Here is a 20,392-nt window from a genome sequence, read left to right on the forward strand (position 1 = left end):
AGGTTATCTTGGAAAGGAGTTAGGGTTTGGATGGGAGGATGGTCCTATTAGTTAAGCTATTTATTCAGGGTACAAAGTTTTGATGCTTCTTGTTAGAGCATCAAGATATGGTCAATCTTGGCATGCACCTTCATGGACAACTTAATCAACCCCAACATATATATTTTAAAGTGTAACGTCAGAAAAAGGGAATAGTCCAAAATGATCAACACCACACTTAACATGCATTATAAAGAAACTATTATTGTACTTGATTAACAAGTTTCATCCAGATTTCTTTATTGTAATTAATTGTCATAGATGCCAAACAGACCCTACCACATTAATAAAGATGAAAAGGCTGAAGATGGTAAGGCATTATTTTATTGTTACTCTCCTCCCTCATTCATCATCAACATTAATGAATACATTATCCCAAGAATTGTAATCTGTATCTCGAGTCATATATAGCAGACATTTTAATTACACGCCCAAGATAATTGACTTTTAATTAAATACCGAAACAAAATCATAGCATAGCTAGCTCTATTAGAACATGGAAAGCATAGAGATGGCTAGAAGTGAAGCCATGGGAAGCATGGAAGCAAAGGGGAAGGAAGCAGAAGCTGCAGAAGTCGATGTAGGCGAAGAAGAGGAAGAGGAAGAAGAAGAAGGGGGAGTTGATCCTGGGGAAGAGGATGCATCAGCGGAGACGGTTGAAACCTTTAGCTTCATACCCTGGTCACAGTGGCCTATGGTTCCACAGGCGAAGTAGCGTGTGCCGGCCTTGGACAACTTCACCACATTGTTACCGCTGTTCATGGAGTTTAATGCGCTGCCTACATCACAGTTTTTGTATGCGCTTTCGTTGGGGAGTTCGACCACGCTGTGCAGGCCAGGAGTATACTTGAAAACTGTCCAAAAATATGATTAATGACATCAAAAATCAGCCCTAACAAGCCAAACCATGGCTTGAACTGGTAAATCTGGCTATATGCATGCTCTTATTGCATTTGTATATACTAGGCCAATTACTAAAAGGGAAGAAACATACCAAGTTGATCGCCAACCTCGAATGTTTGACCAGATGCCCATTTGCTATAATCTGATGATTCATCCCAACCCTGGCTTCCTCCAACCACATGTTGTGTTGCCAAGGCTTTATTTGTGAGCAAACCTACAACAACCAAAGCCGATAAAACTCGGTACAGACCTTCCATTTTCACTCCTTTCTCTTCTTCTCGGGGCTTCTTGGAGCGTTCCTATCAACCCTTTTATACATTCAAAGAGACATGATGAAAACATCCCCAACATCTGTATTCTTATAATTTTATTATGTGATAATAGAATCCATGACATTGATTGTCATCAGCAAAGCTTTCACACCATGAAGACAAAAGGAAAAGATCCTTCAATTTACTATGTTGCCCCCGATTAACAGAATTAGTATCAGATCACCCAGAACTCATTTTATCAGGCCCAGCCATCTGAATCAGGTTAATTTCAGGGATTCGGATGAGAGTGAAGAGTCACATTAATCAGTGAGTGGCTGCTCTAAACCTAGCTTTGGCATTTGGGTAATTCCAGAACCAAGCAGGGACATACTAGAGAAGTTTAGCATGCGTATCTTAATTGTCTGGATTGCCCACAGATTAAGCAAAATGAAGCTGTAGTTGGTTTAAAAGTTGGGGAAGCTTGGCGTTCAAACTAAGGCAACATGGTGATCATTTACACTTGAGGACTTGTCTGGAAGCTCATATCGTAGAAGACAACCTAAAGAGTACACGCACAGATTGGTGATATGTTGTGATCATTACCAGATAAGATTAGTTTTCTGACTTTGACAAAATGAGAATTCTACTATTTTCTGAGGCAACCCCCAACTCCATCATATCCTTTTCTAAAGAAAATATCCCTTAATAAACTATATCTTCATCGGTGTTCTTTCATAATATTGCTAATCAAACGGCTCAAATCAAAAGGTTGGCAGATGAGTATTAGGTGGTCCATTATTTGTAATACGAGTAAAAATGGATTGCATGTAAAGCAATTTCTCTTGTTCAAATTTGCCTTACTATTTCATCTAGCGGCTCACTTCATATTCAATGGTCTTTTGCTTGATGGCTAAGATTGGGCATCAACGGTCTTTATAATGGCCTTCTGTCTACTATATGAGATTGAGATTTATTAATTATTTATTATTAATAACGAGGAAAAATTAGTGCTGATACATCAACCTAAGCCTTCTCTCAGGACTCAGGAGTGATGATTCTCATTGACGATTGAAAAATGCAACAATTGCAGTATACACTATATCCTTGGCAGTTACCCCCATTATGAAATCGGCATGAGCATAATCCTTGATGAACTGAACAGTGAGCTTGTCTCCATCATGAAGCTTAAGACTGTCAAGCAAAAGCCCCACGTCTCGTGGGTCAGAGAGTGCATCCTGGCCTCCATAGCTGAGAAAGAGAGGAAGATTATGAGGAATGTTGGAGAGATTATAGATTGGGGGACTGGCTTCCCCATAATGCATCATATTGAAGTCAGCACTCCCATAGTTGTATTTTGCTACGACCCCTTCTCGTACAGCTGCAATTTTGTTTTGCATCAGCATCCTTTGTCAGTCAATCATTAGTTAAAATCACTGCAAAATTCTTGGTGTTTCATTCATAGCCATCCTTAAATGGAGTTACAAAAATAAAAATCATTAAAAGATCCGCTCTTCCTAAATATATATATATATATATATATATATATATATATATATATATGGTCCGTGTTTCTAATAGAAATTGCAAGAAAAGGAAGGAAACAACTAATATCTGTGGCATTAAAAGAAAAATAGTTGGGCAAAATGAACTTACTTTGAGCCAAATGCACCATGTTCTTAGTTGATGTTGATTGAGGCTCATTCTTCACGAAAAGATCAACAGTCGAAACATTGAGACAGCAATTTTTGCCTTCAATCGAGTAATTTAAGCATCCCATCAGTATAATTGTAAGCTAATTGAGCTCTTCCGGTTGATCTTTGTATTTAGTACATTTGCCATTCAACATGAAACCATGATGGAGAAAAACATCTTGGTTGCAAAATAATAAAATAACACCAGTGATGTTTATGACTAGATTAAAACCTGTAAGTGATTTCAGCAAGTCATAGCAATCGATCCCAGGAGTAGCACACAGTACCTTGAGAAATTTGCCCACAGCCTCACTGTAGAAAAGAAAAAAAAGAAACTACATTAAGCCTTTTCTTGAACACAATACAGAATTCCCCTATGTTAAATATAGTGTAGCTAGGTCATGAAAGGAGAGGCGGCTCTTAATTCCTAGTGCTTACCCTTTTGGGTTGAACTCTGCAACTCCCATTAGAGTAGTAATCTGTTGGCACACAAAGTCATACATTTTTTTAAGGGAGAATACATTTCATGACTAATTGATGATGAAATGGGGTGGGTGAATGCATACCTCACCCACAAAGGCTTTGGCAGCCACGACACCTAGTGCTGTCGTCATGTGGCTCAAATATGCTATAGGGCTTAACAAGGCTGCTGATTTCAGCTTGTCCACCAGTCTCCCCTCTGAGAAAGATGCCAAAGCTATCAAAGTTCCCTGTCAAACAGCATGCACATCTGTAAATGTGGACATACACCAGGACCACACAATCTTAACATTTCCAAGTCAGAATTACTGGATTTGATGAATTCTATTTAGTTAAATTATGAAAAGTGGGAATTGAAGCATATAATGGTAGTATTAGATTCAGGACTAGTGAGATTTTCCCTATGAATAGAAGGATGATTTTGTCCAAATGACCCAGCCACAAGTGGGAACTTCATAGATATATGCCCTGCTGTTGGCTTGCATGCAGTTGCTGGCGCATATAAAAAGGCTAGGGTGTGATACTCACCATGGAATGGCCCACATAATGAATCTTCTGCCCTGTTTGGCTGAACACAAAATCAAAAGTAGCAGGTAGATCAGAGGTTACAAGTTCATCCCATGTCCAGTTCCAGAATTCCTGTCAAATTACCAATTTCCACAAACCATTAGCAACCACACCACTAAGATCTTTATGGCAAGGATGATAGATCATACATAAATTAAGAAAGAAATATTAAGAGAGTGGTCTCCCATTTAAAACTCCTCAAACTGCCTTCTTTGAACAGACAGTGATTCAGCAAGGAGTGTCAAGTCAAAAAAATCCGAGTCCCCTGGTGCCACTTTCTCCGGGATTCAGCATCATAGGTCATGTGATTAATAGTGAATGCTAAAAGGCCAGAGTAACAGAGTACAAAAGTTGTTCATGGGGAATCCTTGGATATGCATAACAGCAGATCACTGTATCCAATAATATAATCAAATGAAAGAGGATTATAAGGAAAAAGAGTGCAGCAAGTACCGATTTACTGGGATCAAGGGTTGTATGGCGTCTGCTGTATCTGGTGCCTCTAGTGTTGGCAATCCACACATCGAACCCAGCATCAGCTAATATGAAAGGTAGACTTTGGTCTGGAGGATTCAGAAACCATGTCATGCCATCCTGCAAAATTCAGCCCATAATGTACCATATATATACAAACTGTTTGACTGAATTCCAAGGGTCCATGCAGTGCTTAATGGGTCATCAAAATGGATACGTTTAGAGATCTTGAAATCATAAAACTCTGGGCTTGGGCCTGAGATGCTGCATGATATTTGGGGCCATCAGATCTCAGCCTCCTTTTGCTCCTTTCAGTTTTCCAAAAAGCCTTGGAATTTGAGAGTTTGACTTTGGTATCTATCTTACTGCAGCATTGACATTTTGGCTCCTCATCCCTTTGATCAGTTGGCTAGCAATAATATTTTCGAGTCTCACAAAAATAAAAAATAAGAAATAAAGTTCTTTCAGAATGTTTCATGTAGAATTCTCTTCCATATATGTTTCTGCAATCACCGGAAAAGAAAGACCTTTCTGTTGTGTTCTTTATGCAGAAAGAGGATAGCCATTGATAACATCTTCCTTTGGGAATTGATTTTTGGTAGTGGCTCCTTTAAACTTCTTTTAGTAGCCTTTTATATTATAGTTTTGGCTTCTTCAGACAGGGTATGACATTTTCATGCACAACAATACAAGAAGGTTAGTTAGCATCATCCCCGTTATAGCTATTCCTAAAATGTCTGCACACACTTTTTTAGCATGTAACGGCTACTTTAGCATGAAACTCAAGCAAAAACAGCATAAAATAATCGGTTGAAAGTTATCCTATTCTCTTTGGTTGTGGGGAAAAGTACAAGAAGAGGAACCAAGAGGTCAATTCTTTCCAGGAATCAAATAGATAAGAATGTGAAGAGACAATATTATCGTATAGTTTCATAGTATATGAATGCCCTTTAAAAGATGATGGGTCAGTAAGTTAGTGGAAGAAACAGTTCAAAGAACTATATATCAATTGGAGAAATCAATTTAATTTATTTTGATTTTCTATCGGGAAGGGCATGCTCAAGCCTGAATCATGCTGTCCCTGTTGGTGGATTCAGGAGTATGTACCTACACGCTTTATGATGCCACTAAAATGAAAGGCTTCTCAGACATTTATCCCTGCACGACCATAACTTGCAAAATGACAGCGCTTTTGGACAAAAGGTGAGGGAGTGAAAGTGGATCACTACACAACCATACTTTTTGACTGGAATGAAATCATGAATGCAGCAACTTTATGATGGTCATCGTGATGCGAGCAGAGATGAGGACTGGACACTTTTCACACTCTCTCAGACCTGCGCTAGTGCTCACACTCAAATGAACATGATTTCTAAGCAGACCCTTCGTTTTCCTCACGGAAATGGAGATGAGTTAGTGGGCACTTACCACCATGACCCCATGTTGAATCAGCACTGGCTGCTTATTCCCACCACCTCCTGCACGACCCTTAGGGATTCTCTGCATGCTGAGTATGTACCCATCTTGGGTTTTCACCTGAAAAACACACAAAATATCAGTCCAACACTTCATTGTTCCCTCATTCTATTATCATCTATTCTACAGTTTGAAGTTTGAGTTCTTACTTCAAACTCCTGGCACTTGTAACCCTGCGGAGTAACGGAGGCTGCACACAAGCCAGTAGGTGGGGGAGACCTGGCACAGCTGGTTAGGCCAAGCCAGAAGCAAAAAACAAGAAAACCCAGAAAGCAGCGGCGAGCCATTTCTGGTTGTATAGGTGGTGGTATGTGGAGATTGGGAGTGGCCTTGCCTTTATATATAGAAAGGCCGAGATAGTGGGAAAAGGGATTGATTTTTTCTTGGGCACAACTGACTGGTGAGGCTTTTGCAAAAGCAAGAGACTTTCCAACTGAGAAAGGAATGGGAGTGGGCCCCCATTGGTTGTTTATTTATTTATTTCTTTTCTTATCATCAACCAACTGTGTCATGTAGATGGAGATTCATCACAATCTTCCATCACTTGAGAAGATGGACAGAAGAGAGTGCACGCATAGAATTTAGAAGAGGACTTTCTAGGCTGGGGGCTTTGGAGGTTAGGATATTGCTGCCTTTTACAACAGAATGTGGGTTATCAATTGCAACATGTGTTTTTGTTATCTGAAGGAGAAAACTTTTGGGAGATATGGGATGGTTCCTATACATAAAAATTCAAGAAAATATAGGTCTGTTTTCTATGACAAAATCATGATCTGACAAAAACATTATCATGGTTGTCGAAGGCACAAGACTAGCTAAAAACTTCTTAGGGTTGTTCTTTGGTACCAACCCACGTTTGACCCCGATAATAAAATCACATGTCTAAAGTACATATCATTAAAAAATACCCCGATAATAAAATCACATGTTTAAAATACATATCATTAAAAAATTTATAAAAACTTATCAAACCGATAAAGATGACTTATTGGTGAGAAATAATCACATGCATTTCATATATATCTAAATATCACAACTTTTTTATAATTTATTATTAAATATCAAATATAATTTGTTATTTAATGCATTACCTAACTCTATCTAAAAAAAGAAAATCCTACCAACTACTCTTATTATACTCTCATTATTCATATATATATATAAAAAAAGGATAGTAATTTAATATGAAAATTAAATAATTTCAACTACCAAATTACAAAATATGTAAAATGTATTTTGATGAATCAAATTTCAAGATCAAGTTTAAAATTTTTTTAGAGAGAAAATTTAAAATTTGTATTATATGAAGAAGATGAAGGATTTCAAGTGATTACAAGTGTCAAAGGTAATATTTGATATTTTTTTTATCAAAATATAATTGTTGTAGGAAGAAATGTGATGTTAAATAACGATTTTAGAATTTTTTATGAGTTTATTATAAAATTTTTTTATCAAATTGTTATTAATATTTTAATATTATTTTTTCTTTTTTGTTCATAGATTAAATTTGAAGATGAAGCTTTATATGTCTTGAAGAAGACATTATACGAAGGATGTCAAGTGATTACAAGTGTTAAAAGGTAACATTTGATTTTTTTTTTTTCCATTTACATATAACTATTGTAGGTAGAAATGTCATGTTAAATGACATTTAAATATGTAATGATTTATAACATCTAGATTTTTTAATTTTTTTCTGAGTTATTATTAATCAAATTGAGAGCATTTAGTCATTTGTTATGAATATTTTGTAAGAAATGGTACGAACTTTCTAAGAGAGGGTATAAACTTTGTAAGAGATGGTACGAACTTTCTAAAAGATGGTACAAACTTTGTAAGAGATGGTACGAATTTTCTAAGATATGGTACAAACTTTGTAAGATAGGGTACGAACTTTCTAAGAAATTGTACAAACTTTCTAATAAATGGTACGAACTTTGTAAGAGATGATACGAACTTCCATAATTTCTTTAAGAGTAATTTTTTAATTTCTTTTAAGAGTAATTTCCATAATTTCTAAGCTTAATTAGTATCAATAAATAATATTATTGTATTTCCATGTGGAAAAAAATTTTAAAAGTTTGAAAATTTGTAAAATTTTTGAGGGTAAAGAGAATGTGACGAAGGGTGCTAAGAATGTGAGAATTCCTCACATTCTTTGTACCATTCCTCACATTATTTGTACATTCTACAATTACTTAGTATTTTAATTTTTTAATTTTCTTGAAAATAATTTTCATCATTTTTAAGCTTGATTAATATCAATAAACAATATTATTTGTATTTTTAAGTGAAAAAAAAATCGAAAAAAATCGAAAAATTGTTAAATTTCAGGTTATGGAGAATGTGAGGTAGGGTATGAAGAATGTGAGAATTTCTCATAATCTTCATACCTTTTCTCACATTTTTTGTATCCTCTATAATTTTTTAGTGTTTTAATTTTCTAATTTTTTTTAGGATAATTTAAATTATTTCCAATTTAAATTTTTTTTTAATTCTTATTTTTTTTTGTAACAATTCTATCAATAATAACTCAAAATAATATTGTTAAACTATGTTATTGTTATTTCAAGTTAAAAAGTAAATATGAAAATTTAAAAATATAAATAATTTAGGGTACGAAAAATATGAAAACGGTATAAAAAATGTGATAAATATATATTTGGTACTGTCATCACATTTTTCATATTGATTTTTAGTAACTCAAAAGAGTATTAGTAATTTATTTTATTGTAATTTAACTTTAAAAACCTTAAATTCAAAAAATGTAAAATTTGGAGAGTACGGAAAAAAATTAGGACAATCTAATTACCTAAGCTTTACATATGATTTTCAAAATGTTGAATTTTAATGAAAATACTCATTTCATATTAAAATATTACCATATTTATTTTTATGTTGAATTTAAATGTTTAATAATTTGTTAAAAATAAAATAATGTAATTAAGATATATGATGATTTTTTTGTTAATAAATATGTTTTCAAATTTTATATCATTTTTATTTTTATTTTTTTCCAATTCTATTTTTATCTCATATTTATTTTATTTAAACCCAAAATTGTTGAAAAGGGAGGAAAAAAGAAGGTCTCAACCGGTTCTTCCCTTAACTGGTTAAGTGGAATTTTTATTTCAAATTTAAAATGGATGGCCAAAATGTAATATTGAACATCCAATGGCTTAGAAAAACTTTTCGGTAGGTACCGAAGAGGTACCCTAGAATTTTCCAACTTCTTATTAGCAAAGTTGGTAAGTTTTTCTAGATTAGAGTAGCACTGATCATGGAAGTGTAATTGGTTGTCCAATGAATCTTATCTCATCAAAATGTTCAAGGAATTTACCTCACTTGTAGATTTTTATTACTTAGTTAGGAATCTTAGTCTGAACCCAATAATGCTTTACCTTTTTTTGTTTAGAAACATTTCCCCCTACTTTTATAATCTTTCTCCTCTTTTGCTTTTCATCAAAAGAAAGCAATATTGGAAACTTTGAAGTAATCTTTTTTGGGTGTAAAATGTTGGGATGGTTCACAAGAGAAAAATTGATCAAATTGATATATGGATTCATAAGTCAATCAAACCTAATTGATAGTGATGGAAAAATCAAATCAAATCAAATCAAATCAAATTTGTTGAGATAAATTTGGAGTAATTTAAATGAATTCATTAAACTCAAACCAATTAGGAGATTAAGTCTAATATATTTTGAAGGATACGTAAATTTTTTAATCCAAAATATAATAAATGTATTTAAAAATCACTTTAAGTGAAATAGTCTAACAATATTAAACTATTATAATACCGTTCGTGCCCGTTTATAATAATAGTAAGTGATATAAACAAACTTATCGTTAAACATCAACTAATCATAAATCATAAGAAATACAAGTCTTAGAAGTATTAATTCGATTGAGTTTTACCAATTAAAGAAACAAGGAAATTAAAAACCGAACCAAATAAGTTCATTTTCATGACTCAATAGGGTTATTGGGTCGGAATGATTGCCAATTCACTTCCACATCTACTTTAAGTGTTTTCCCCTCATTATTCCTAAGACGCAATAATGCCTAGCTGTATGTATTCGTAAAACACAAAGCTATATATATTCAAGCTTACACATAGAGAGTTCAATTCTTTGTGGATGGAATGATGTGTTATTGAAACTTTAGCAAATATCTTGTACAAAACGAAAGAAGGGGGAAAGAGGAAAAGCTAAACAAAGTGGAACCCTCAATTTGTGTTAGGGTCAAACACGAGTGGCTCTTGGGAATTCAAAGAGGGAGTCCAAATCAAGGGCTCCTGGTGAGTTGGTTCAGGTGTGAACCAAATGGAGTAGAAGTCGTGGGCTTATTCAATTATAAACCCAAAGTAGAAAGCCAGGAGAAACGCCTATGATGGTGACATTATTCAATATAAAAAATTAGCATCTTTGTGTGTAAATCCCCTCCGGAAACACCAAAAATATAAGAGAATGGGCTATCTCAAGAATCATCATCAGGGAATTGGAATTGGATGCTCAATTGTGAACACTTCATGTGCAACCCCCCCCAAAAAAAGAAGAGAAATTCTATCATCCCTTGGCTTTATCCCAATCGTTCAAATCATTCCATGACTTTTTACAATCCTGTTGCCCATGGATGACACATGGCAACCCAAAAAAACAGCCTTCTACTTTGATCACCTGTCTGTATAGAAATCAGAGTTGCTGGCCCACGTTTTAAGGTCCTTAAAGGAGAGAGAATATGGGCTGGCACAGGTTTGAAAATCAAATGCTTGTGACATGCCACAAGTGGGTGTCCTAATGATAGGTCGTCACGTCCTTATCCTAACCTTGCAAAGGCTCTTAAGGGGCTTGCATCAGAGTTAGTTGGGACAGTTAAAGCCCCATTAAATAACTAGGAAGGTAATTATATAATTTGTAAATGAAAAGGTACCATAGATCATCTCATTATTTAGTGCCCACTCCATTTTCAATTTTCAACCCTCCCCATTCCGGATTATAATAGTCAAGAAAATAAATGAACACTGGAGTTAGTCAATGCATCACAATCATCAACATCTGTACATTTTTTAGCAGCTCACCATGAATATATTTTAACCTGGGCTCCATCTTCAACTTTCCTTCATCCACAAAAGCTAGTTCTATAAATTAGGGCCATATCTTGGACGAGTCCAACCCTATGTTTAGGTTGGCATAAATAAAGTTTGAATAGATCATGATTGGGTTTAATTCAAATTAGAATTTGTGTGGATTGAAGGTTCGAGCAACCTGTTGAAACCTGAACTCATGCATTATTATTTTTACTAAAATATATATAAAAAAATTTAAAATAATAAAGAAAAAACTCAAAGCTTTCTTACCTTGGAAGTTATTGTTTTGTTTTATAACTAAGAGGAGAGAACCTAGATTGCCCATGGGCTTATCATGGGATAAGAAATTTCTATCCCAACTTAGAATTCTCTTTGAGATGGATTGAACATATTGAAGACAGATTTAACTTAGATTAACCTTCTAACCCTCTTCCAAATTGCAACCCCACTATAAACTAACTAGGAAAGTATATATGCATTGTGTGCCTGACCTAACAATTGTCAGGTAGAGCTGGCTCATGCCATGTGCATGAAATTCTAAAAAAAGAGGAAGCCATATAAAAAGGAGATTACCCAAAAGAGAGAGAGAGAAGAAAAGAAAGACTTGAGCATATAACCTAGTTTTCATAATAAATATTTATCTTCATTACAAGGGCCATTCAAGTTTTCTCCCCCCTAAAGTACCTATCAGGTATCAACTTTCCATTTAAACAAACACAAGACAAGAAAAGAAAAGGAGGGACAGAAAGAAAAGAAAAGAAAAGAAAAGAAAAAGGCAACCATCAAATTGAAGATGCTACTTCACCTTGGGATTGAGTGAGATAGTAAAATCCTCAGTGGAGTCTTTTAAGACACAAAACATCTTCTCCCTTACGCCTTTATACATGCCCTTGAATCCAAAATCTCATTCAGTACACTATACACCAATTCTCTTTGTCTTTACATAATTTGATGGGCGTTTAAATGCAGTGATTAATTAACAACTCAGATATTCAAGATTCTGGCTTCTTCAATCTCTGTTTTACTAGATACAGCAACAGTCAAGGTTTATCATTTACAGCAACAGCAGGGCTCATCTTCTTCTTCCTCTCGTTAAAGCTTCGGTTTAAACGCAAGCTCGGAAGGCAACATTGTGTAGACCTAAGGGGTTTCTCCTTCTCAGATTTGAAATCACCATTTGGAGTTCTTCCACCACTACAGACAGAGTTGGGACCAGAGGCAAGGGGGGTACCATTTGCAGATTCAGGAGGGAAGTCAAGTATAGTTCGCTTAACTTCCATCTTTCCATTGGACATATTTTGCTTTCCTAAAATATTTTCATCATTACCATCCATGTCATTTCTGATGCTCTCTTCAAAAAGTTCAGCAAGCTTCTTTTTCCTTCCTGTTGGGGATGGTGTAGGTATAGAAGCAGGCACTCTGTTCTCAAAAGGGGCTTTATTGGCGTGAGGAGTTCCTATGGAGACATTTGGATGGACTGGAGTATTGCCACGAGATGGTGTAAAATCTGCATTGGAGGCAACAAATAAAACATATCAAAAATTTGTGTATCTTATTTGTACCTGAAAGGAAATGAAGAAAAAGGATAGACAGATCCTATGGTTCCAAAAGGAAAGTTAAAAACAAGTAAACACAAAATAGCATATCGACAATGTCCATTCCTTTTGATAAAGATGATGGGTTAACAACTAGCTAGGAAATATCCAAGACTAAAGGATGACAACAATCCAATTTATGAACATTTTTCACTACCCTCAACGTATTTGAGCACTGTTCCAAGTTACAACTCCAACTTACACCACTGAGACCGTTGAAATCCTCCAGACCCTGGTTGAGTGAGGAGGTGATCTAACTTGGTGGACAGCTGATCATAAATCATGCAGTCCAGGAAAGAGAAGGCAATTCTTAGAAAAAGCAATCTAATGTATTCTTACCACCATTGACACTGTGGAAATCATCAGAGTCTGACTCTAGCCAAGGTTGGGAATCGAAAAATATCTCCTCTTTACTGCCTGAAAAGAAGCATACTTCAAATTTAAGCATCTGATAATGCAAAGAATAACAAGTGAAATATAACACAGAAGTTAGGAAATAGATGGGTCCAAACCCTTCATTAACATTAATTCAGTCCTTTCTACAAATTGGGTTTCTTTTATCAGTACCTCCAGAAGACTTTGCAGGGGATGGGAGGTGGCCAGGTGGGATCAGGTGGGTGGGTAGTTACTTTAGAAGGTTTGTCATAGTTATTATTGATATACCAAAAAAACGGCATTAATGAGACTGTTGACACTAAACTCACTCAAGATCAGTCAACTAAAAAATTTAAATGTCACTGTGTCACCTAAAAGATTAAACTGCAACTTTTGTTTCAAAAAAAGAATAAAACGTGAAGCATATTTTAAAATTCTCTTGAAAAAGAATCCAATGCCAATTGATGTTGGCTGATATTCTACACTGTTATGGCCTGGTAGACATTGGTAGAGACCACAACATGATTTTTTTTTTTTTTCTCCTATCTACATTTACATTGGTGCTTCTGTAAAACTTCCTCACTAGTTTTCCTAATTAATATCATCCAATTTCAAGATTTTACCTAATATCCTCTTCATTCTTGTGAGGCTCACTCAAAACTAGTTGTCATTTCAATATCCTAATCTGTGGTCCCTTTACCCTCCAGCCTTGCAATTATAATATGATCATCAAGGTCAGCGACCATCTACCAAGGACATACATCATCCATGTGGAGATAATACATGGTCCCACAAAGAGGCATAGTTTCCAAATGCTTGAACAATTGACAACACTCACCACCTCTGATAAAAACAAGAACGCTGTTTCTGAGTATCATGTGTCCGGTCATAACAGAAAATCCTTGCCATAATGAAGTATGTAAAGAACAAGTTTTCAAGCAACTCTGGTTCGGGGTCTACACTATCACCTGTGTCAGGTGCCGAGTTCTGAATGGATATCTGGGCATATTTAAGGAAATGCCCTCTTCAATTCCCAGGATTACTGCGGGGAAAGTTTGTAAACTCCAGTTTGTATGGACATGTTTTATGGATTTCAATTCCCGTCCTTACCATAGGTCCATAACTGGAGAAGATGAAAAGGTTTATAAAAAGTTGAGACGATATCAGGTTTCACTATCAGAGATAAAGGGAGGAAAATCCTAAGTCATATCACAGAATGAAAATTGAAAAGCTTCTACAACCATTTCAAAGACACGCAGCATGATCTAACAAAAAGAAAGTGAAAAATGAAAAACGAAAAACAGCAAAAGCAAAAAAACAAAACAAAACCCAATTCAGAAGTAAAGCAGAAGCAAATGAACGGAACATAGATAACGTGATTCTCTGTCCGGTTACTGAGAAAGATGCCGGAAAAAATAAAGTAATTGAAATTTTAAAGCTTAGATTTCCTTTCACTATTTGATACCCCAAAAGAACAAACATGAAACCCCACTTAACCGCAACTAATCCAACTATAACCATAGTTTTGAGGGGTTTTCATTTTCATAAACCAAAGCAACATAAAAAAAAAAAAGACTCAAATCCCATTTTTCCTTTCATTTTTCTCAGTTTTCTCACCAACCAAACAGGGGACCAAACTCGATTCATCCCAGAATCCCATCAACAACAAACTTTCACCCCCAGACCCACACACCCATTTGAACAAGCAAACCCATCAAATAATAATAATTATAATCATAACAATAAAAACTTAAAATTTTGAAATTAAAAAAAAAAAAAAAAAAAAAAAAGGTCGTATGCTTCGTTTGACCATACATTCATCATTGGTATAAAAGCAATGAGCATACCAAAGTCACGGAAGGGGGTGATTGGCTGAGAAGGAGACCACTGAGCCTTGTGAGAAAGTCCGCCGATCGGAGGTTCAGCAATGGAGGGATGGTCCTTGATGGGGGAAGGGATGACGAGCTTGTCAGCCTTAGACCCAAATGAGACCTTGAGTTTCATGGCGGAGTGTGGATTTCTATGGACTGAAACACAAGAACCCATGTCTTTACAATCACCAAAAGATCATCACGGACCCCAAAACGCTGCGTTCTGAAGGACAGACAAGAGCCGAGAACAGAGCAGACCAGAGGAAGGAGAGAGAGTAAAGTAGAAGTGGGGAGAAGAAGCGAGAGGGACTTTTTTTTTGGAGTTATATTGAAGGGTGGAAAACCAAATATATGAAAAAAAAAAAAAAATTGCCTTCAAAGAGAAAACAAAATCTCATAGGAGAGAGAAAGAGATGAGAGAGGAGATTTTGGCCTTGAAAGTGAAGTTATTTTGTAAATTGGCTGCAGTGGGTCCCCCTACTTTTTTTTTTTTTTTTTTTTTTTGTCTGACTGTGGAACTGAAGAAGAGAAAAGGTCGGCTCCATTATCACGTGGTCTGCAATGGCGGATGAGTGGTCTGGTTGTGAGGTGAGATGGGTAATTTACCCTTTCATAGAAAAAAAAAAATTAAACAATTCTTTCTGTTTAACCAATGATAAGGGGTGGGCCTAATGGATTGGAAGATGATATAATCTTCTTTCCATAGTAGGTGATTTAATACAGAACAAAAATAATAAAAAAATAAAGGGTTATTTATATTTCTTTTTATTTAACTACTTTTTATCTTATAATTATTTTCCTTTTTTACTATGATGACAATTGTTTCGGTTATGCCTTACTCTTAACAGAAAGGTTTTTGGATGAATTTGGAAAGTTTTAACAAATTTGGGAAGGATTTGAGTGTGACTTTATCCTACCCTTCCCATTGTATATAATTATAAATAAAAAATTATTTTAATTAATTTTTTTCATTTTTAAAATTTTTTTAACATATATAAAAATTATTTTTTATAAAAATAAATTATAAATATTTTTAATTTTAAATTTATAAATCATATTTTTTAATAAAATTTAATTTTAAAAATATTAAAAATTAAATAGGATGAATCGAAGTAAGTACAAGAATTTCCTGATATAAATAAATGGAACGGGATTAGGATGAGGATGATCGAACCCGAACCCAAACCCACTCTATTATCATCCATATTTTTTATCTATCAAACATAAATTCTAAAAATTAAAATTAAAATAAAATTATTTAACTTAACATTCATTTTACATTTTTATTTCCGGACTTATTATTATTAGTAGTTGAAAATATATAATAAAATTTAAACTATTAAATTAAAATATAAACGTTGAATAAGATATAAATAAAATGTATGTGACATGTTGTCATTGACCCCAATTTTTCAATAAATACCATTTTTTACATTGATGATCTATGAGAACATATTAGGGTTTAGGGTTAGCCATCGTAGGGTTTAGATTCAGCCATCGAATAAGTTGTGAGGAAGAGAGTGAGTCCTGTTGAGAACTAGAGATATTATCCAAATTCCAACCTAACCAGGGTAGCTGGCATTCAAAGTCTCACAAGATGGCTATTACCCGTCTAAGAAATCCACCACAGGCTTGCAAAGCATCACCCTCTTGAAAGCGACTGCTTCCACCATTGAAGTAAAATTTGACAACAAAAATCTTCAAGTCACTCAAAAGCCCATCAATGGCTTTAAAAAATCACCCATCATCATTTACATAGTTTGGTTCCCTTTCAAAAAGAATAGTAAATGGGTCATAAATTTTATTATTTTTCATTTTTATATTATTCCCACTAATCTAAAGGTCAAGAAGATAAGTGATTCTTTAGCTTTGGATCTTGGAATGTTATTTTTGAAAAATGCCACCACAAAAAGTGGGAAGATATTTGTGAGATATTGTTCTCCGATCAAACATAAATGGACACAAATTCTTCATATTTAATGCCCAATTATCACTTATTATCATAGGTTTATTACGAGAAAAATAACAGCTTTTTAAAAATAATTCAAATTTTATATATTCATCAGTTAATAGTAATATCGGAATGGTCAAATATATTATTAGTATATTTGATTAGAAAATATGTGAAATGTAGATTATTTTTAAATAATTATTTAAAATTTATATTTTATAAATTTGGGTTTTTTTTTTGTTTTTATAATAAATTATTTGAATAAAATTAATCAAACAAATATAAAAAATCCTATTAAATTTTTTAATTAAAAATAGAACATGAACTTAATAAGGTTGTGGGCAAGATCAATTTTGGCTCCACCACATGCCAAAATGGGCAAACAGTAAATTGCATGATAAAATACTAACAAATAAGCATAATTTTATATACCCCACTCTCTAAAGGACAAATCTTGACACGTCCCAAGATTATCAATCTGATTTATGTTGAAGGGGATAGGATTAACAAACAGTCAAACTAATTTATGGGTATATTTCCCATCTAATTAGTTGAGAAAAAAATGGGAAAATTACAATATCAGAACACATGCAGCCATCACTTTTGAAAGTGACATAGAAGGAAAATAGGGGTGTTATAGTATGAACCTTATCCCTAGACTGACCCACATGGGCTTAGATTTTCTTAAGTGTTGAATGAAGGCTGAAGGTAGGTTGGGACTTTACTAAAGGCGAGATACACTTGAATTCCTGGCCTCCAAGGCTGGGTTTGGTATTTTTCTTTTTACTGGGAAAATTTTTCCTTTGTGCCTTTAGGGTTCTTTTTAGAGGGTAGATGATCCCCTGTTCCAGGAACTAATTTTAAGTGGGTAAAGTGCTCTAAGACTTGTATTCTCTCTTCAATCTGCCCTTCTGGCAAGATCCAAGATTAGGGATTTTTTTTTTTTTTTTTGGGGTTCTTTGTGTTTGCTTCTTTCAATGTTTGTGAATCTCTTTCATATGAAAGCTCTGTTTGAATCTCTTGAATGTGAAAAGAAACTCTTCAAAGAAAAAACAAAGATTGAATTGTATTTGGTTATGGTGGGAAAAAGGAAGATTTAGTTTTTCCATATGAAGCAAATAAAATAGTGACCATCTTGGAAAAGGAAAGGAAATTGAAAAAGAAAATTCTAAATTACTAATTTATAAAAACATATTTTGTAACTATTTTCTAAAACCATTTAAAAAAATAGTTTTTGATAAATTTTTTATTTTTGTAAAACAAAAGTATGTTTAAAAACCTAAAATGTTTTTAGCATATATTTTAAATATATGTTAATAAATAATTTTTATGTTTAATGTTTTATTTTTAATCATTTTACATATTTGTATAATTAGATTTTAAAATAATCCTAAAAAAATAAATGAAAATAATAAAAAATAACTAAAAGATGTTATTTAAAAACACTTTATTATTTGTTCTTAATAACAAAAAACATAAAATATTTTTTAATTGCCAAATATGTTTTCTGTGTTTTTAATTTTAAAAAATAGAAAACTATTCTAAAAAATAGTTCCCAAATAAAACATAAGCTTTTCAAAATTTTCAATTTTAGTATGAGAGAAAATAATTTTTTTTTCAAATTATGTAAATCTTTTTTTCTTTTTATCCTTCCATTTTTTTTCTTCCAATAGTAACATTTTATTTTCTATTTTAGAAAAAAAAAAATAATTGTAATTTATATAAAATATACTAACTTTTATATTAAAAAGTATGAATTCATCTTATATCTTTATATAAAATAATTTTAGTACATCAAATTTCTTTAAAAAACAATTAAAAGTTATTAATTTTTTAATGTACCTCTCTTATATTTCATATAAAACTTAATATCATTCAAAAATAAAAATAGTAGAAAAAAAAAATATCCAAATTAGTTAATTTATTTTTTTACTATAATAATTTAAAGTAAGATTTTATAATCCCATTCAACCTAAACTTAATCCAAACTTAAAAAAATAAGTTAGACGTAACCGTCAACTCAACCAATCTGTCCAAATCGTAGCTCTACGGTTAAAATTGATTTCATGTATTTTTTTTTCTGAAAAAAAATATCAATAGATATTCATATATATATATATAATGAATATAATGCAAGAAAATGTAATTTGGACACGCATGTAAAGTGGTGTGAGCATCATTCATAAAATCCAACAAACCTGATAGAAACTTCTGTAGTGATTGGTTGAAAAGGGCAGGTCGGTGTACGTGTCCCAATCAAGGTGACAGATATTTATGAAAACAGTTCTCCATTCGACAACCAATGGCTAAGATCAACCTTCATATCTTTATAATACCCACCATCATCTTTCTAAAAATTTTCCCACTCATTATCATCCTCTAAGTTCCAACATCAATGATTTTGAATTAGACTCAATGTGATTTTTTGGGTTATCAATCATTCTATTATTATATTCAACATATTGTATTTAAAGATTTGTTGTTATTTCATCAAGAGACAGCGATATCTCGATCTCATAATTTTATTTTAGAAAAAATTTTAAACCTCAAAATAGTGTTTGATGTTCATACGGAATATTCATATGATCATTTTTCGGTTAAAATGATTTATTTTTATTTTTCACCTTAATCAATTAGGTGGTGTTTGATTTTTTATTAAAAGCAATTTATTTTTAAAATTTAAATTATTTATTTTTTTATTTTTTTTATGATTTATTATAAATTTTTTATTAAATAAAAAAAGTCAAAATATGTAATTTTTTTTTAAATAAAAAAAATAACATATTATTTTTTCTTTACTTTTTAATATTTTACTAAAAATAAAATACTATAAAAACAAACAATCTAATATTTAACATTATTAAGTATTAAAGTTTTATTTAGAATTAAGTAAAAAAACAAATACCACTTTAGTCTAATCCAAAAATAATCGTTCATGAATCTTTATACAATTTTTCATATTTATCAAAACGTTTTTATAGATATGAGTAAGAGTCTGTTTGACAGTAATTATAAGAAAAAATTTTAATCTTTTTAACATTTAAATTTTTTTATTATTTAAATGTTAAAAATATTATAAACGTTTTCTAAAATCACTACTAGAATAGTGGAACTGATTGGAGCCACACGTTCCAAAAGTGTGAGGACTCGTTGGACCAGGTCGTACCTGTATTTACAAAGTCAAAAAAAGGGAGGAAAAAGATAATAGGTCAAACAGAAATTGATTGAAATGTAAAAGGGGTGTGTAAAACTAAAAAGATGAATCCACTTGAAGACATGTACATCAATTTCCGAAGTCGAATCATGATTTGGTGGAAGCTATTAACTCTAATATTTTCAATCTTAAAGAGGATAAGAGAGAAAGGAGGAGTCGTTGAATGTGGCTGCCTGCTTTTCCCTCCATGTTTTTGTCGTTAAAATAAGACAAGACCCCCCACGCTTTTTCTCATTTGCACTGGAAGTGGATGGAACAGGGCATCGACTATTCCCTCGTTTTCCTTTTCGCAAGTTGAAGGCAAGGCCACTTTCCTTTTCTCTCTCTCTTTTTCTTTCTTTCCAAACAGTGTACTGCCTTTTATTAAGCAGAAATTTGAAAAAGTTAGTGCAGAGTGGGGGAGTGATAATGAGGCA

At 33.1% G+C, this 20,392-nt stretch overlaps 3 protein-coding genes across 3 annotated transcripts; all 3 read right to left on the reverse strand.

The window, feature by feature from the left end:
* Positions 1–341: 341 nt before the first annotated feature.
* LOC100252646 (mavicyanin) lies at positions 342–1,628 on the reverse strand. Its single transcript, XM_002262795.4, has 2 exons — positions 1,034–1,628; positions 342–893 (listed from the first exon to the last, which is right to left on the reverse strand). Exons 1-2 carry the CDS (start codon positions 1,197–1,199, stop codon positions 529–531), a joined length of 531 nt encoding a protein of 176 aa, XP_002262831.1. The 5' UTR covers positions 1,200–1,628; the 3' UTR covers positions 342–528.
* Positions 1,629–2,162: 534 nt separating this feature from the next.
* LOC100249266 (triacylglycerol lipase 2) lies at positions 2,163–6,182 on the reverse strand. The gene is made up of 9 exons (XM_003633736.4): positions 6,031–6,182; positions 5,834–5,941; positions 4,385–4,525; positions 3,893–4,003; positions 3,451–3,594; positions 3,323–3,363; positions 3,117–3,196; positions 2,847–2,942; positions 2,163–2,571 (listed from the first exon to the last, which is right to left on the reverse strand). Exons 1-9 carry the CDS (start codon positions 6,166–6,168, stop codon positions 2,252–2,254), a joined length of 1,179 nt encoding a protein of 392 aa, XP_003633784.1. The 5' UTR covers positions 6,169–6,182; the 3' UTR covers positions 2,163–2,251.
* A 5,392-nt stretch (positions 6,183–11,574) lies between these two features.
* LOC100247546 (uncharacterized protein At3g27210) lies at positions 11,575–15,289 on the reverse strand. The gene is made up of 3 exons (XM_002262861.5): positions 14,788–15,289; positions 12,905–12,982; positions 11,575–12,477 (listed from the first exon to the last, which is right to left on the reverse strand). Exons 1-3 carry the CDS (start codon positions 14,984–14,986, stop codon positions 12,011–12,013), a joined length of 744 nt encoding a protein of 247 aa, XP_002262897.1. The 5' UTR covers positions 14,987–15,289; the 3' UTR covers positions 11,575–12,010.
* Positions 15,290–20,392: the final 5,103 nt, after the last annotated feature.

This window comes from Vitis vinifera, chromosome 14 (assembly GCF_030704535.1).
Source record: "Vitis vinifera cultivar Pinot Noir 40024 chromosome 14, ASM3070453v1".
Taxonomy (NCBI): domain Eukaryota; kingdom Viridiplantae; phylum Streptophyta; class Magnoliopsida; order Vitales; family Vitaceae; genus Vitis; species Vitis vinifera.

Bases quoted from the DNA above. Each gene is read 5' to 3' on its own strand.
- LOC100249266 (XM_003633736.4), bottom strand. From the start codon at position 6,168: ATGGCTCGCCGCTGCTTTCTGGGTTTTCTTGTTTTTTGCTTCTGGCTT. The intron at 5,942-6,030 runs GTAAGAACTCAA...TGTGTTTTTCAG, and splicing joins ACAAGTGCCAGGAGTTTGAA to GTGAAAACCCAAGATGGGTA. The intron at 3,595-3,892 runs GTGAGTATCACA...GCTGTTTGACAG, and splicing joins ATTATGTGGGCCATTCCATG to GGAACTTTGATAGCTTTGGC.
- LOC100252646 (XM_002262795.4), bottom strand. From the start codon at position 1,199: ATGGAAGGTCTGTACCGAGTTTTATCGGCTTTGGTTGTTGTAGGTTTG. The intron at 894-1,033 runs GTATGTTTCTTC...ATTTTTGGACAG, and splicing joins CGAGGTTGGCGATCAACTTG to TTTTCAAGTATACTCCTGGC.
- LOC100247546 (XM_002262861.5), bottom strand. From the start codon at position 14,986: ATGGGTTCTTGTGTTTCAGTCCATAGAAATCCACACTCCGCCATGAAA. The intron at 12,983-14,787 runs GTATGCTCATTG...GCTTCTTTTCAG, and splicing joins CACCCCCTTCCGTGACTTTG to GCAGTAAAGAGGAGATATTT. The intron at 12,478-12,904 runs GTAAGAATACAT...CCTCCAATGCAG, and splicing joins TTTCCACAGTGTCAATGGTG to ATTTTACACCATCTCGTGGC.